Genomic DNA, 14,291 nt, shown 5'->3' with positions numbered 1-14,291 from the left:
ATCCACTGGGAGAGCTGGGGTCATCACCTCTCATTTCCTGGTACTTGGGTGGTTTGGGGAGGCAGAGCATTGGGGTTCTAATCCCAGCTCCCCATTCACCAGCTCTGAGACCTCTTTGGGTCTCAGTGTCCCTGACAGAGAAATCCAGATGGTCTCTGTCACAGAGGAAGTTTCTTGCTGGCCAGGGTTGAGGTGCCAGGACGCTTTCAGTCCTAAGAGGACAGAGCAAGCACAGGTCAGGAGGCTTAGTGCCTGGGTGAGGGGGCCTCCCAGTGCAGCCCTACCCCTTCAGATCTCATGGTCCCCTGGCCTCAGCTAATGTGGGCAGAGGTTTCAGTGAGAAGCCAGGTCTGGGCCCCTGCAATCTGAAAGGCTGGCCCAGGGAGAAAGCAGGGTATGGTGGGGTGGGGTAGGCTGCCTCTCCAGGTCCGTATCCTGGCCCTGCCCCCGGACCCGGTGCATGACCCTGGGCACCTTCTGGCTCCTCTTTACCCTTGAGCATCTGCATTGACTGGAAACTGGGGCTGGGCTGCCCTGTGATGCCAGACAGGTGGGCCACCGGGTGGGATGCAGGAGGTGTTTATTTCCAAGGATTGACACGCATTGGAAAAGCCTCTGGGCCCCTGCTGCTCCCCTCCCCAGGGCCGGGTCTCCCAGCATGAAAGGGAAGGTTACGCTGAGGGGCAGTCAGAGATGCAGGATGTGGGGCTGGGGGCCCAGCCTTCCACAGGCGGCCACTTGGGCCCCTCAAGTGTGTGAATAAATAACCTGAGTCCAGCCACGGTTTGGGGCTCACTCTTCGCTGTCCAGCTTGAGGCTGATGCTCCGGGCCTTGCCCCGAGCCAGGGTGGTGGGCGGCGTCCCTGGGCCCTCCCGCTCGGCCTGGCTGGGGCCCCTTGAGCGAAGCAGCTGGCTCTGTTTTCGGAGGAAGTCCACAGGGGTGGCCCCGCCATAGCTGCTCTTGGCCAGGGCGGCCCTCGAGGGTCCAGAGGGGGCGTGAGGGTGGGAGCCTGCCTCCAGTTGGCCCAGGTGGGCCACATAGCCATCCGACAGGAACTGTGGGCGGGGTGGGCAGCGATGAGAGGATGGCTGGTCCACACGCTGCCCTCCCCTCCCCTCCCCCTCCCCAGGCTCCTGGGCGGTGCTGGCTGCATCACAGGCCTGGCACGGCTTGGTTAACCCCTCGGCTTTACCCTTAGCTCTGCCCCTCTCTTGAGTTTCCTTATCTGTAAAATGGGGGTTTGGAGGGAAGTAACAGCAGCAAATATTTAGCAAGCACTTGCTTTGTGCCCAGCCCCGTGCATGTGGACACGTGGTAAATCACGTGATCTTCATGATAGTGGTTGAGGCCCCTCCCATGTTCTCATTTCCACTTTACAGATGAAATTGAGGCTATGAAAGGTCAGGGCCCATGCCCAGGGCCATGCCAAAGTGCAACCACCCCTTAAGGCATGGAGCATACTCCAGTTTAAGTTAGCAATCCTGCCCTGCCTGCAGCTCCAAGCTGCCCGTGACGCCTGTCCTAGGAAGTCGCCGGCCTTCTCGCAGCCGGCCCAGGTGCTTCTGAGCACACAGGTGGCCCTTACGGCCCAGGCCTAGCCACCCCCTCCCTTCCTGGCTGGCAGTCCCCTCCATCAGGTGGCCCTCACCTGGCACTGTGCCTGCAGCTTCCGCACAGCGCGGCCCACGATGTAGGTCTGACTCGGGGGCAGGCCCAGCGCCGCATATACTGCCACGTCTTTGGGGGACCCGTAGCCGGCCACGATGTTGAGTTCCACCTGTGGCGGCGAGGCTGGTCAGCAGCCCCAGGGGGCGGGGTCGTGCGGCTGGGGGGGTGGAGTCTGGTGGGCTTCTGGGTTCAGAATATTTCAGGGCGGGGCCACGTAGTCTTAGTCACCCGCCCCTTCTGGGGTGGGATCGGCGGCTCCCTAGTTGGTACCAGGGACTAGGGGTTCCTGGGACCATGAGGTCGGGACTATCGGAGGCTTTCCTATGGGTTAGGTCTGGCCGGATGGAGGTGGCACCAAATAGGCCTCCTCGAGGTGGGGGTGAGCAACGGTGGGGTCAGGACCCTCCCCCGCAGCCGCACCTCCTGCACCAGGCTCTGCAGAAACATTGCCTTCTGGCGCAGCGGGTCGTGGGTGAGGCCGTCGCAGAAGGAGACGACGCCGTGGGGAAAGTTGTGCTGCGACAGCCAGGCCACCACGCGGTGCTTCTGCATATCAGGCCGGCCCGTTACGTACACGATCAGGTACCCCGCGTCCTGCCAATGCCTGTGCGGTGGGGCAGTGGTCAGCTCCACCTGCTGGGGCTGGGGACCGGTCATCACGGCTAGAGTTGGGGGGGGGCCAGCCCTTCCTACCTGACCACGTCCACAGCGCCGGCGCGCACCTTGGGGTCGCTGCCCATGATGGAGACGCTGGCCGTGAAGGAGCCGTCGATGCTGAAGACCACGGCCTCAGTGCCACGGGCCACCACCGTCAGGCAGCACTCGGCGTAGGTGTGGTCGCCCCTGGCCGAGGGCCGCGTGAGCGACGTGGGGGCGTGGCCTAGAGGAGCCCCGCCCTGCAGAGGCCCGCCCCGCCCCGCGCTCACCTGACCACCATGCGCACCGGGTAAACGCCGATGCCCAGCGCACGCTCTGGGGGCACAGGGAAGGTGAGGCGGCCCGAGCTGTTGGTGACCTCGGTGCCGAAGTGGATCCACTTGCCCGACAGAGGCTGCGTCATGATATAGACGTCCACCTGGTGGGGAGAGGGCGTGAGCGGGTCCCCTGATGCTGAGTGGAGGGCTCAGCGGGTCTGTCGTCGGGGGTGAATGGGGTTGGGGGCTCAACCTTGGCGGGACCAGGAGCTATGGGGGGCGGGTACACAGAAGGGAAGACGGCAGCTTTGGCTTGGGGCGAGGCCGGCCCGAGGCGGGCTGGTCTATCCCGGGCCGAGGCCGCTGTGTCCTGACCTTCTCTCCGGTGAGCGTGACCACGTCCAAGGGCCCGTACATGAAGCGCCCGTTCAGCACCTGGGGACGGCCTTCGCACACCACCGTGTCGCTCGCCCGGTGGTTAGAAGTGACATTCTGGCGGGGAAGAGAAGGCATGAACCCGCGGCCGCAGCCGGGAGATGACAGGACTGCGGGAGGAGCTGGGCGGGGCCAATGCATGAGGAGGTGGGGCCAGGACCACAGTGGGCGGAGCGGGATCCAGGAAGGTGTTGAGGGGCGGGGATCCTGGGGAGACCTGGCAGGGCCGTGCACGTACCCGGATCTTGACTTGGGTGCGTTTGCGCTGCCACTTCTCTCGGGGAAAGGCCGGGCTGTAAATGGACGGCTCTTCGCATTCGGTCAGCTGTGGCCTCTCTTTCTCGATCACCTGTGCGGGACCGGATCAGGCGAGGCCACGTGAAGTGGGGGAGGGTGCCTGGGACAGGCTCTCCCGCCACCCACGGCTCCCTACCCTTGTCCAGTTTCCTCTCCCACCCCGCATCCTTGGCCCACCTGGCGCAGGATGAAGGCCACCACATCTGCTGACTCCCAGTAGCTGGCGTGGAAGAGGTGGGGCAGCGTGACGGTGGGGAAGGCGGTGAGCGCCTCAGGGCAGTAGAGTGAGTAGTCAATCCGCTTGGTCCCCCACCAGCGCTCCAGGACTGCACGGCCATGGTGGGTGGTGAGCCAGGGGTGGCCTCCGACTCCGTGCCCACCTGTCTGGCCCCTAGTGCTCTTCCCTCCCTCTTTTCCACCAAGCCCGCTCTTTGCTGGGTCTGGAGTTGGATGCTGGGGTTCTCTAGTTCCAGAGCAAGTGCCGGGGGCAAGGGTTTCCGCTGGGCTCTGAGGGCGGAATAAGTGCAGCCCCCCCCGGGGGGGGCTGGGGGGCTGGCTGACTTACTCTTAACCACCTCACTGGTGGTGCTGGGGGCAGCTGGCTGGGCTGGCGGATCACTGCCTAGTTCACTGCCCTTCCAGAAGGCACCGCTGGCAGAGGTGGGTGTTGAGGGCACCAACATCTCCAGCTCCTCCAGAAAGAGGCCTGAGTGGGTCTGCAGAGTGTCCGCTGCAGGTAGAGAGACAACTTCAGTGGCTGGCTGGGCCAGGTCACCCTCCCGTCTTCCCACCCAGGGTTCCAGGACAGCTCGCCCCCCCACCCCCAATCAGGTCCACATCTGGGTGGACATGAAGGGGGGGTTCTCCTTTTAGCTCACCCCAACGGCCAGCTGCATTCCTGCCAGAATGCCTACCACTGCCACACCAACCCAGGGCCCACTTGTCTCTTGGGGCCAAACAGATACTCACTTGCACGCACACACCAGTACAGAACACAAGCGCACGGGGAGGCACAATGTACCCCTACACGTGGACACAGAAGCGCCCCCCAGTGGAGGGTGGCTGCTCTCCAACAGGGTCCCTACCTCCTCTCTCTAGCCCAGTCATCACCAATGCCTCCCACTTCTGGGCAGAGAACGTGAGAGGGTCTTGGGGCTCCAGACCGTGCAAGGGGCCAGGGGAAGGCTTCCTGGTCCTGGGAGTGGTGACGCAGAGTCCCAGTGTGTGGGCCATGCCCACCCCTCAGTGTTGGTGCCCTCCTCCTCCTCCCCTTTATTTTGGTTGGAGGCATACCCAGCAGCAGGGACGAGCCATCTCCCAGGGGGAACTTCTGGTAGCGGGGCACGGCCAGTGGGGCGATGGCCTGGAACTTGGGGGCCAGCAGAGGCTCAAGGCGGGAGGCGCAGGGGTCGGCCGCGTGGAAGAGATTGTAGATTTGCTCACAGGCTGGGCGCATCTGGGCCACTGGTACCCAGAAGATAAAGGGAGCAGTGCATTCAGCTGGGCATACTGGGAGGTAGGGCTTGTGGAAAGCGGTACCCTGACATGCTGTGTGACCCCTAACTAGCGCTTCTGGGACTACATTCCCTGGACGTCCTGCTCAAAGTGAGACGGGTCTCTTGGCTAAACACAGATCAGAGCCTCAATTTGCTGAGCAGTTCAAGAGGATGCATTTCCCAGCCTGTTGGACCCCTTCTCAGGAAGCGCATCTGTGGGTATGCATTCCTCCTGGTTCATTTTGGGAAATAGCCTTGGCAAGTTCCCTTTTTTTTTTTTTTTTTTTTTTTTTTTTGGTCTTTTTACCTTTTCTAGGGCCGCTTCCTGCCGCATATGGAGGTTCCCAGGCTAGGGGTCTAATCAGAGCTGTAGCCGCTGGCCTACACCAGAGCCACAGCAATGCAGGATCCGAGCTGCGTCTGCGACCTACACCACAGCTCACGGCAACATGGGATCCTTAACCCACTGAGCAAGGCCAGGGATTGAACTCGCAACCTTATGATTCCTAGTCGGATTCATTAACCACTGCACCACAACGGGAACTCCGGCAAGTCCCCTTCTTTCTGGGGCTCAGGGTCCCCTCTCTAGCCAGGCCATTTAATCTGTACAGTGGGGAGTGGCATTAACGCCGGTGTTTCAGGGGAGCCGAAGATTGGAGGAGGTGGGGGAGGGGCGGATGAAGAATGAGTCGTGCCCCCCTCCCCCACCTCCCCGAAACCCCAGGGCTCACCCTCCAAGGCGGGCATCACGGTTTTACGCAGAGCCAGCACCAGCCCAGAGGGGAGCCAAAGAGGAAGAAGCCGGAGACCTTGAAGTCTAGACGGGCGGCACTGGTGGGACCATCAGGAGCCTCAGAGGTGGCAGTGGGTGGACAGGAGGCTGTGCTTGCCCGTCTCGGCTCCCCGGAGGAGGTGGCTGCGGGGGCTGCCTGCAGGCTGGGGGTGGAGGTGGGGCACTCAGTGCCAAGGCCTCTGCAGCGCAGCACAAGCCCAGTGTAGGGTTGACGGGGTCAGAACGTCACCTGTTCTGAGAGCCCTCAGGCTCAGGACTGGCCACATCGCTGGGGCTGCGCTGGGCGGGCAGGGCTGAGGGTTCTGGGCTGAGGCGGCCCAGCCCCTCCGCCCCGTCAGCCAGGGGATCCCGCACTGGGCCGACCTCTGGAGAGAGCAGCTCGTTGGTCTAGTTGGAATAGAGGACAGAAACCTCCTTAGGACTGGAGACAATGGATTTCTACTTATTTGGAAGTGAGGAAAGAAGCATGGGGGGTGGGGCAGAGATGCAAACAAAGCCAGCGAGCAGCGCCCCAGCGCCAAAGCCCCGGAGTGGATGGAAGGAGGCAGCAGAGGACAGCTGGAGAGAGGTCAGATTCCAGGGGCAGCTCAAGACCTAGAGCAGAAGAGACACTCCCTTCCTGGGGAGGCGGGCACCAGCTACACTGACCATGCTTCCTCGGCGGCTGCTACCCCGGCTCCCAGTGCCCACGCTGGCACTGTGGCAGAGCGCGTCAAAGCCCAGGATCCCACCGACGCCGTCCCCAATCAGCACCACCTGGGCGAGAGGGCAGTGCCATCAGGAGGGGCAGCAGCGGAGGCAGGTGGAGGGGGGCTCCAGCAGCAGCTGCCCAGGAACAGAACTCCTGACCTGCCCGCAGAAGCCGGCGCCCTCAGATGAGCGCAGGAAGGCGGCGTAGGCCTGGTTGGTGCGAGCGATGACGGTGGCCACGGCACCCTGGTATCGGGAGGATGAGGTGGCCAGCAGCGGCAGGGCAGCCAGTGGAATGTGGTCTTGGGAGCGGGACAGGCTGTCACCATCATGGCTGTAGGGGCTCAAGCTGTAGAAGGAGGGGACATAACGGATGGGTGGGGAGCTTCCAGGCCCTCCACTGCCCTGTCGAAATCCCCTTGGCCTGCTGGCAAGTCCCGCACCATGGGGCCTTTGTGATGGAGCCATTGACTAGAAGCTGAGGTCCAGCTGAGTGGGCGACTGGCCCAGGCAGCTGGCTTCCTGGCCTCCTCCCCCTCCCCCCATGGGGCCTCTCTGGTCCCAGGAGCCTCCAAGTGGCTGTCCACACCTCGGGGACCCCATGTGACCCCCCCACCCTTCCTCCCCGACCAGTACTTGGAGACAAGGGCATAGGCAGCAGCACAGATGGGCGGGCAGGGCACCAGGCGCAGCGCCACGTGGCCCAATGCCTCGGGGAAGTGGACGCGGGTGACGGCCTCAAAGGCTAGGCTCAGTGTCTGCACGTCCGCCTGCTTGGAGTTGGTGTCTCCGGGACCCGAGTCTAGGATGTTGCCGCTGTGCAGGATGAGGAAGAGGGCATGGACTGGGCATGTCTCAGTCCCGAGGTCCCCGGCTCCATCCAGGCCCTGCGGGGCACAAAGGGGCACCAGGGATGTCAGAGCAGTCACCAGGGGGCGGGCAGAACAGAGAGGTGGGGTAGCCAAGCATACTCACTTCTGAGTCCCTGGGTGCTCGGCTCCCATCCCCGATGTCTCTGGTGGCCTCGGTACTAGGGTCTGTAGGATGGGGAAAGCCAGTGGAAGAGACGGAGGGAGTCTCTGGGGATGCCCCCACCTGGCCCTCCAGGCGCCCCTGCTTCGCTGTCTGCCTGAGCATCCCCACCCTGCCCCCCAGCCTCCTCTGACCTCCTCTGTCCCCTGACTCTCCCAAGGTCTTTGCACATTTCTGGGCGGGTCCTGCTGCTGATGCGGATGCCTCGCCCCCAGTTGCCTGTTTGCCTCGAAAATTCTAAGCTTGCTCTGTCCAGTATGGTAGCCATTAACCACATGGGCGCATTTAAATTGAAATGAATTAAAATACAAAATTCAGTTCCTCGGTCACACTAGCTTTCACGTGCTTGATATCCCCATGCGGCCGGTGGTGAGAACATTTCCGTCATTACAGAAAGTTCTTTTGCACAGAGCTGGTCCCATTCTTCAAAATCCAGCTTAGACCCCACCTCCCAGTGAAGCCTTCCTGGACTCCAGATTAATTCCTGCATTCTTTGGGCTGTGTCTGAAACCCGAATACACTCCATCCATCCACCCATCCATTATTCGTCTGTGCATTTAAGGAGCACCCTTTCTGGATGGACATTCATCGTAGGACCCCATTAAATTTAGGAATGAGTTGTTCTCCAGGTCCCCACTGCAGGCAGGCTGCTGGCGGCTGGCAACGCGATGCAGGAGCTTTACCTGGGGCCCCCTCAGCCTCCACTGGGGAGGCGAAGGCATCGATGAAGTCGTTGGAATTCCACTTGGTCATCTCTTTGGGGAAGACCTCGTCACTGTCCGAGAAGCCTTCTGAAGGGCCCAGGGGCTGTGTCACAGGGTGGCGGGAGCTTCCCAGAGACACCCCCTGCCCCCAACTCCAACAGGGCTACCGTGGCTGACCGTGGGCATCGAAGAATTCCTCGTCAGAGCTGTTCTCGGAGTCTCGGGCGATGTTCTGCATGCGCCACTCGGACAAACTCTGGGGAGACACGCCCCCTGCAGGGCCACGTCCGCCTCAGCCTGGGAGTCCCGCCTGAGGGCCGGTCCCTCCCGTCGCTGAGCCCCAGCCTCACCTCCGTGCTGGGAGGAGTAGGAGGAACGGGAGGACGAGGACCACTGCTTGCCAAAGCTGGCGTCGGGTGAAGCGTCGGGGCCAGGGGGGGCTTCGGGCCCATCGGGGGTGCCAGCATGGCTGGCCCCAGCCCGGGGCTCTGTGCTTGGCTTCCCCGGGGGCTGGGCCTCAGGCCCCTCGCTGGCCGCGTTGCACTTGGCCATGCGCTGTGCCAGCATGCGAGCAGTCTCTTCCTCCAGGGCACGGATGTCAGCCATGCTCAGCTCTGTCCACTCGTCCTGCCAGCACCAGGCCTGGCGGTGGGCCCGGAGCATCACCCGACGCAGACCTGTAGGTGCCCAGGCGTCAGAACCATGCCCTTCCCCCGCCATCCCCCGGCTGCTGCAGCCACATGCCCAGCCCTTGAGTTTGGGTAATGGCTTCTCTGGGCACACCACCCACCCAGAGCCACAGAGTAGGGCAGGGTGAGCCCTGGCCAGGAGATGGAGGGGAAACGGTGGTTTCTGTCAGCCTGCCCGACCTCCCTGCCTGCCCGCTGCCTTTTATCCCTCCAGACACCCCAACTCTGAGCACTGAGCCCACCCCAGCACCCTTGGGAGGCTGGGACCAATGTGTGTTCTTGCTTTCTTTCAGCTGGCTTCCTGCCGACTTCTTCAGAGGCGTTAGCAATTAAGGCGTTAACAGTTAATGAAATTGTTGATGGTTAATGAAGGTGTTAATAGTTAATGGAAGTGCTGGCGCTTAGTGAATGACGGTATCGTTGTGGCGATACCCATTCTGGGATATTTTCCTCTTAAGCAGGGGAATAAGGTTAGAAACTTCACTATCTAGGAAATAAAGGCATAATGACTGCATTATAACTATAAACCGGGAGGAAATACATCAGAATCTTCGTGGTGGTTCTATGCGGGTGAACTTCATTTTCTTATTTGTGCTTTTTGGCCTTTTTCCAAATGTAAGGCGAGGCACCTATATCCCTCTCCAAGCTAAATTTCTTCATCTGTAAAATGGGAATATTAATAGTCTTACCTTGAGGGACATGGGCGCTACAGGAGGTCGTGCATGGAAAGTGATTAGCGGAGGATCTGGCCTATTGTGATCAATATCAGCTTTTCATATCTGGGGAGTAGCTCACTGGAGGTCCCATGAGAGCTGTGGTGCAGGGGAACCCAGGTCCCTGGATGCCCCCGGTCCTTCTATCTGCAGGTAGCCTGCCCTCAGACCTAGGAGGTGGGGCAGAGCAGAGCCATAGGAGCTGTGGGGTTAGTTTTTGGGGGGCATGAAATAGAGCATTCTGGATACCAGGGCCAGAGAATGGGACTGGGAGCTGGCAGTAGGGGGGCTCTGGGAAAATGACACGTCACAACTTTGGCCTGCACCCCTTAGCGTGTTGCCAGGGAGAGCTGGCAACCCTCCTACGAGTCTTAAGTCCTTTGACCCACAGGACATTGGAGAGTCTTGGAATCTTTTTGGGGTTGTTCTTCTCTTTTTTGGCCACACCAGCAGCACATGGAAGCTCCAAGGCCAGGGATGGAATCTGAGCTGCAGTTGCCATGCCAGGAGTTCCCACTGTGGCTCAGCAGTAAAGAACCCAACCAGAATCCATGAGGATGCAGGTTCATTCCTCGCCTTGCTCAGTGGGTTAAGGATCCAGTGTAGCTCCCAGACAGAGCTTGGATCCTGCAGTTCTGTGGCTCCTGCAACTCCGATTTGACCTCTAGCCTGGGAACTTCATGCTGCAGGGGCGGCCCTAAAAAAAAAGAACCCAAACCAAACCAAACTAAACCAAACCAACCAAACAAAAAAAACCCACACAGTTACGATGCAGGATCCTTAACTCACTGTGCCACAGCAGGAACTCCAAGTCTTAGAATCTTAATGAATGAGAAGCAGCATCTCTGAATGTCAGAGCTGGCATGGACCTCAGAGATCACGTGCCAGCTTCTTGCCCTCTGGACCCTCGCCTGCCCTCAGGCCAGGTTCCGCTGACCCCAGGCTAGGCTGTGCCACTCCCCTCTGCCTCGGTGCTCACCACACCAAATAGAAATGATGCTTATGTTTCCAAGGCCCCAGTTAGACCGGAGCATCCCTGGCGCAAACACCCAACTTGGTGCCTGCCTGGTAAACGGAACCTGCCGTGGCTGGGTGCTCACCGACATCATGGATGAACTGCTCAATCTTGGCCTGCATGCCCCAGTAGCGGAACTCAACCTTGCACAGCTTATAGGCGCACATGAGGGGCCCCGTCTGGGCCGCCGTGCGTGCCCAGTCATCAGCCAGTGGTCCTCGGCCCGTCTTGGCCGAGCGGTACAGCCGGGGGTCCTCTTCTGCTTTGTACTCGCCGGGGGCCACTGCATCTCGCACGATGTCGATGGTATCTGAGGAGATGCCGGCAGCACTGAGCAACATCAGCCACCTCCGGCCCCTGCCACCCCTTCCCTCAGGGCACAAGAAGCCTAGGCCCGCAGAGAGCCAGGGACTTGTCACCTGTCGAGGTGGCAAGGGGCCCGAGAGGGGCTCCAGGGGTTCCTGCTAGGTCTAGGCGCTAGGCCTCACCCAGGATGCGCTGTCTCCTCTCAGCCCCGCTCAGGTTGAAGACATTCGGCTGCTGCCCCCCATCAGGCAGATAATAGGTCTCTATTTCGATGGAGAATTTCTCCACAAAGGGGCAGGTGTACCTGGGCAGAGGGCAGGGCTGAGGGTCATGCTGTGTCCACTAGGGCTGTTCCTCTCATGGCCCCTGGCCTGCCCCGGCCACTCACCGGGTCCGAGTATAGGGATAAGCGTTCCAGGACTCCTCCTCCACCTGCAGGGCGGCCTTGGGCAGCAGGGCCCGGAACCAGCCTGGGATGTGGGAGCCCACGTGGTACACCTTGTGCGTGTACTGCCCGCTGCCGCCGGGCCCATCTGTGTAGGGACGGTTGGCCAGGATCTCCACGCCACTGCCCTCGCCACTCGACTCCTCTCGGCTCTTTTTCTGCAGCCCAGGTGGAGCAGAAGGGCAGCTCAGCCCCAGCGCAGCCCCTGGGAAGGGATCCCTGGCCAGGCCTGCCCTCCTGTGCAGCTCTAAGGCCCTAGTCCCAGCCTTCTTAACTCTGAAACCTGATCCTGGTCCCCTGCAGCTCTGGGGTCAGGATGACAGCCGCTGTCCCGTCCCCAGCTGTGCAGTCCCCTACGGGGGTTCTGCAGGCCAGGACTCTGTCATTCAAGTATGTATCGTCGGCTCCATCCCAGGCTTTGTTTCGGATGCTATTATTTGGGATCTGCTGATTACGGAACAAAGACTCCTGCCTGCCCTGGTGGGACTTACATTCCAGGGGGGAGGGAGACACAGGACAGATAACAGACAAAAGCAAATTATAAGGTCGATTAGAAGGTGAAAAGCGCTAAAAAGAGTGAAGGGGATAGAGGGAGGGTTGCAATTTTGTTAGCAGGGCCAGGGAAGGCCCCTTTGAGAAAATAACTTGACCATGACCTGAGGGGATGGAGGGTGCTGAGCAGAGGTGAGGTGGAGAAGTAGTCAAGGGGGGGTGGAAGGGGGTGAAGGGGCTGGAAGACTCAAGGAGAGTAAAAGCGGTCCATCTTTCCAGGACCCCAACACCAACTCCTGCCACACCCCTTATAGTTTGAGAGCACTCAGATCTTGCCCTTCTACAGCTCTGGAGTTTGAACCACTCACCCCTCTGGGGCCGCTGGGTTCTGGCCCCCTCACCTGGGCAGACACTGGGCCCACATTTCCCAGGAGCACACCTGGAACAGGCACCTACCATCTCCCCTCCCGGAGAGCCGCCCAGCTCATTCCCTCCGGGCCCAAACCCAGATCCTCACCGGCTTCATCTTAGCCCAGACCTCGCCCTCTGGGGTTCCGGCCTGCCCCTCTCTGTCACAGTTTTGGGGCCTGGGGTTGCCAGGATCCTTCACGCTCTGGGAACCCCCTCCCAGACTTTCCCTACCACCTGGGACCCCTCCTCACTTTCTGCCTCCCACTCCTGCCTCCTCCTGTGCTCCTTTCCCTACTCCTGAAGGATTACAGATGCTAAGGAGGATTAAAAGAGATCAGATGTGGACAGCAGGGGCTGGGCACTGGGGCGGGGGGAGGTGCCACTAGGCCCTCTACCCTCTTCTCCCAGTCCTTAACCTCTACCACCCCTTGCCCTGCATCCAACTAGGGAACCTCTCTCTCCTTCTCCCACCTCTGAGTCCTTCCAAACCCCAGAGCTAGACTGGAGGGGGATTGAGCTGGGCCTGGTCCCTTGTCCCAGGTGCGGCCTGCCCGCTCCTGCGGTTACCCGACATCAAGCATGACCCCCGACTTTCGTCTCCTTCTTCCTACCGCCCTCACCTGGATCATGTAGAGCTGGGCCACCTGGTACTCGTCCAGGCTCATGGGCAGCAGAATGTGGTACTCCTTGATGAGCATCCTGAAGGCGCTCAGCCGGCCGCGCGCGGCCTCCGCTCCTCCTGGCGCAGGGCACCGTGCGGCCGTCAGTGCGGGGCGGCGGCGCGCGGGCCCGAGCCCTGCGCGCGGGCCGAGGGGCTTGGGCCGGGGGACCCCATGCCCGGGCCCGCCACAGGGGAGGCAGCGGCGAGCCCAGCTCTGCAGCCAGCACCGCGGGGGACCCGGAGCCGCCGCGAGGCTGAGCGCTGACCTCTTTTTCCGCGCAGCCCCCGCCCCCCGCCCGCCCATCGCCATGGCAACCGCGGGCTGACGCGGGCCCCCCAGAGCCGCGGGCGCAGGCCGGCGGGCTGGCAAGCCAGCAGCACATCTCGGGCCGCATCCTAAGCCCTCTTGGAACAGCATCCCTCGGGGATCCCCCCCTGGACACCCCCGGGCCCCTCCTTCCGGGTCCGTTTTCCACAGCTGGCCCCTCGGGGCCCGCCCCCTGCATCCCTTTCCTCGAGTCGGTGTGGTTCCGTGTCCCCCACTTTTGGGCGTCCGCTTAGAACCTTGTCCCCCGGGGGTATCTCTCCGCGGAGCAGCCCTGTTCGCCCCTCCTCTCGGCATCTCGATCAGTGTTCCCCACCCCCTCGCACACGAACCTACCTTCAAAGACCAGACACCTAACACCTCGGCCCCCTAGATCTATCTTCCCTACCCTGGCCGGCAACCGGTCCTCAACTTTCCCCTTCCCAGCATCCTTCCTGGACCCCGGACACTCGTCTGTGCAGCCCATCATCCTTCCCCGAGGCTGACCCCTCTTCGGGCTGAGGCAAAAGTATCCCACGGGCCCCCGTCCTGAGAGACCCGCTCCATCCACCTGCGCCCCGGTTTCGCTACAGCCACCACCCCCATTGAGCGAGCGAGAGGCCCCGTGGTCCCCACTTCCCTCTGCTCCCCGGCGTCCCCGTTCCCCGCGGTGCTCTTGGCCCTCCCGCCAGCGTCCCGGCTCACCTCTAGTTTAGGGCGGGCGCCCGTCACCCGGTCCGGGCGGGGGCGGACGTGTCGTGGATTGGAGGCCGGAGCGCCCCCAGCCCCGGCCTCGGATTCCAGCAGTGGCCGGACCCTCTGGAGGCGCAGCGCGGGCCCATGGCCCCGACCTTTCTCCCGGTCTGCCCGCCGGCGCCCCTGCGGTCCCTCCCCGCCGCCCGCCGCGTCACTGCGGCCGCCCCGCCCCCTTCCTGGGCCCGGCCGGCCCTGCCCACCCCTGCGGGGTCCGGGCAGCCCCGCCCGCGGCAGAGGAGGGCGGCCCCAGCCTTCCTTCCCCAAGGCAGTGGAGGAGGAGGCCCTTCTCCAAATGCTGGCGCTTTTTGCTCCCGCTGTGTCCTTTGGCACCCCCAAAGCACTCTCGGTTCCAACCTTCGCCCTGGTCCAGCCCTCTCTGGTGTTAAGAAAATGTGACAGCGTCCCATCCCCAACTTTCCAGGCCTTTGAAACCTGGGACCCGGGGTGGGGGAAATGTCCAAAGTCTGGG

At 61.9% G+C, this 14,291-nt stretch overlaps 1 protein-coding gene across 1 annotated transcript; it reads right to left on the bottom strand.

The window, feature by feature from the left end:
- Positions 564–13,977, bottom strand: PITPNM1 (phosphatidylinositol transfer protein membrane associated 1). The gene is given in 25 exon segments (XM_003122455.5): positions 564–1,056; positions 1,650–1,778; positions 2,090–2,273; positions 2,363–2,512; positions 2,596–2,744; positions 2,959–3,075; positions 3,257–3,367; positions 3,493–3,641; positions 3,881–4,045; positions 4,609–4,779; positions 5,543–5,590; positions 5,593–5,747; positions 5,834–5,991; positions 6,253–6,360; positions 6,454–6,643; positions 6,931–7,181; positions 7,270–7,331; positions 8,010–8,117; positions 8,208–8,303; positions 8,381–8,707; positions 10,533–10,757; positions 10,936–11,057; positions 11,142–11,356; positions 12,722–12,840; positions 13,772–13,977. Coding segments are annotated over 24 exon segments (3,732 nt in total). The 5' UTR covers positions 12,800–12,840; positions 13,772–13,977; the 3' UTR covers positions 564–792.

Source organism: Sus scrofa, chromosome 2 (genome assembly GCF_000003025.6).
Source record: "Sus scrofa isolate TJ Tabasco breed Duroc chromosome 2, Sscrofa11.1, whole genome shotgun sequence".
NCBI lineage: Eukaryota > Metazoa > Chordata > Mammalia > Artiodactyla > Suidae > Sus > Sus scrofa.
The sequence above is the reverse complement of the archived record's forward strand: the minus strand, read 5'-3'. Positions and strand labels throughout refer to the sequence as shown.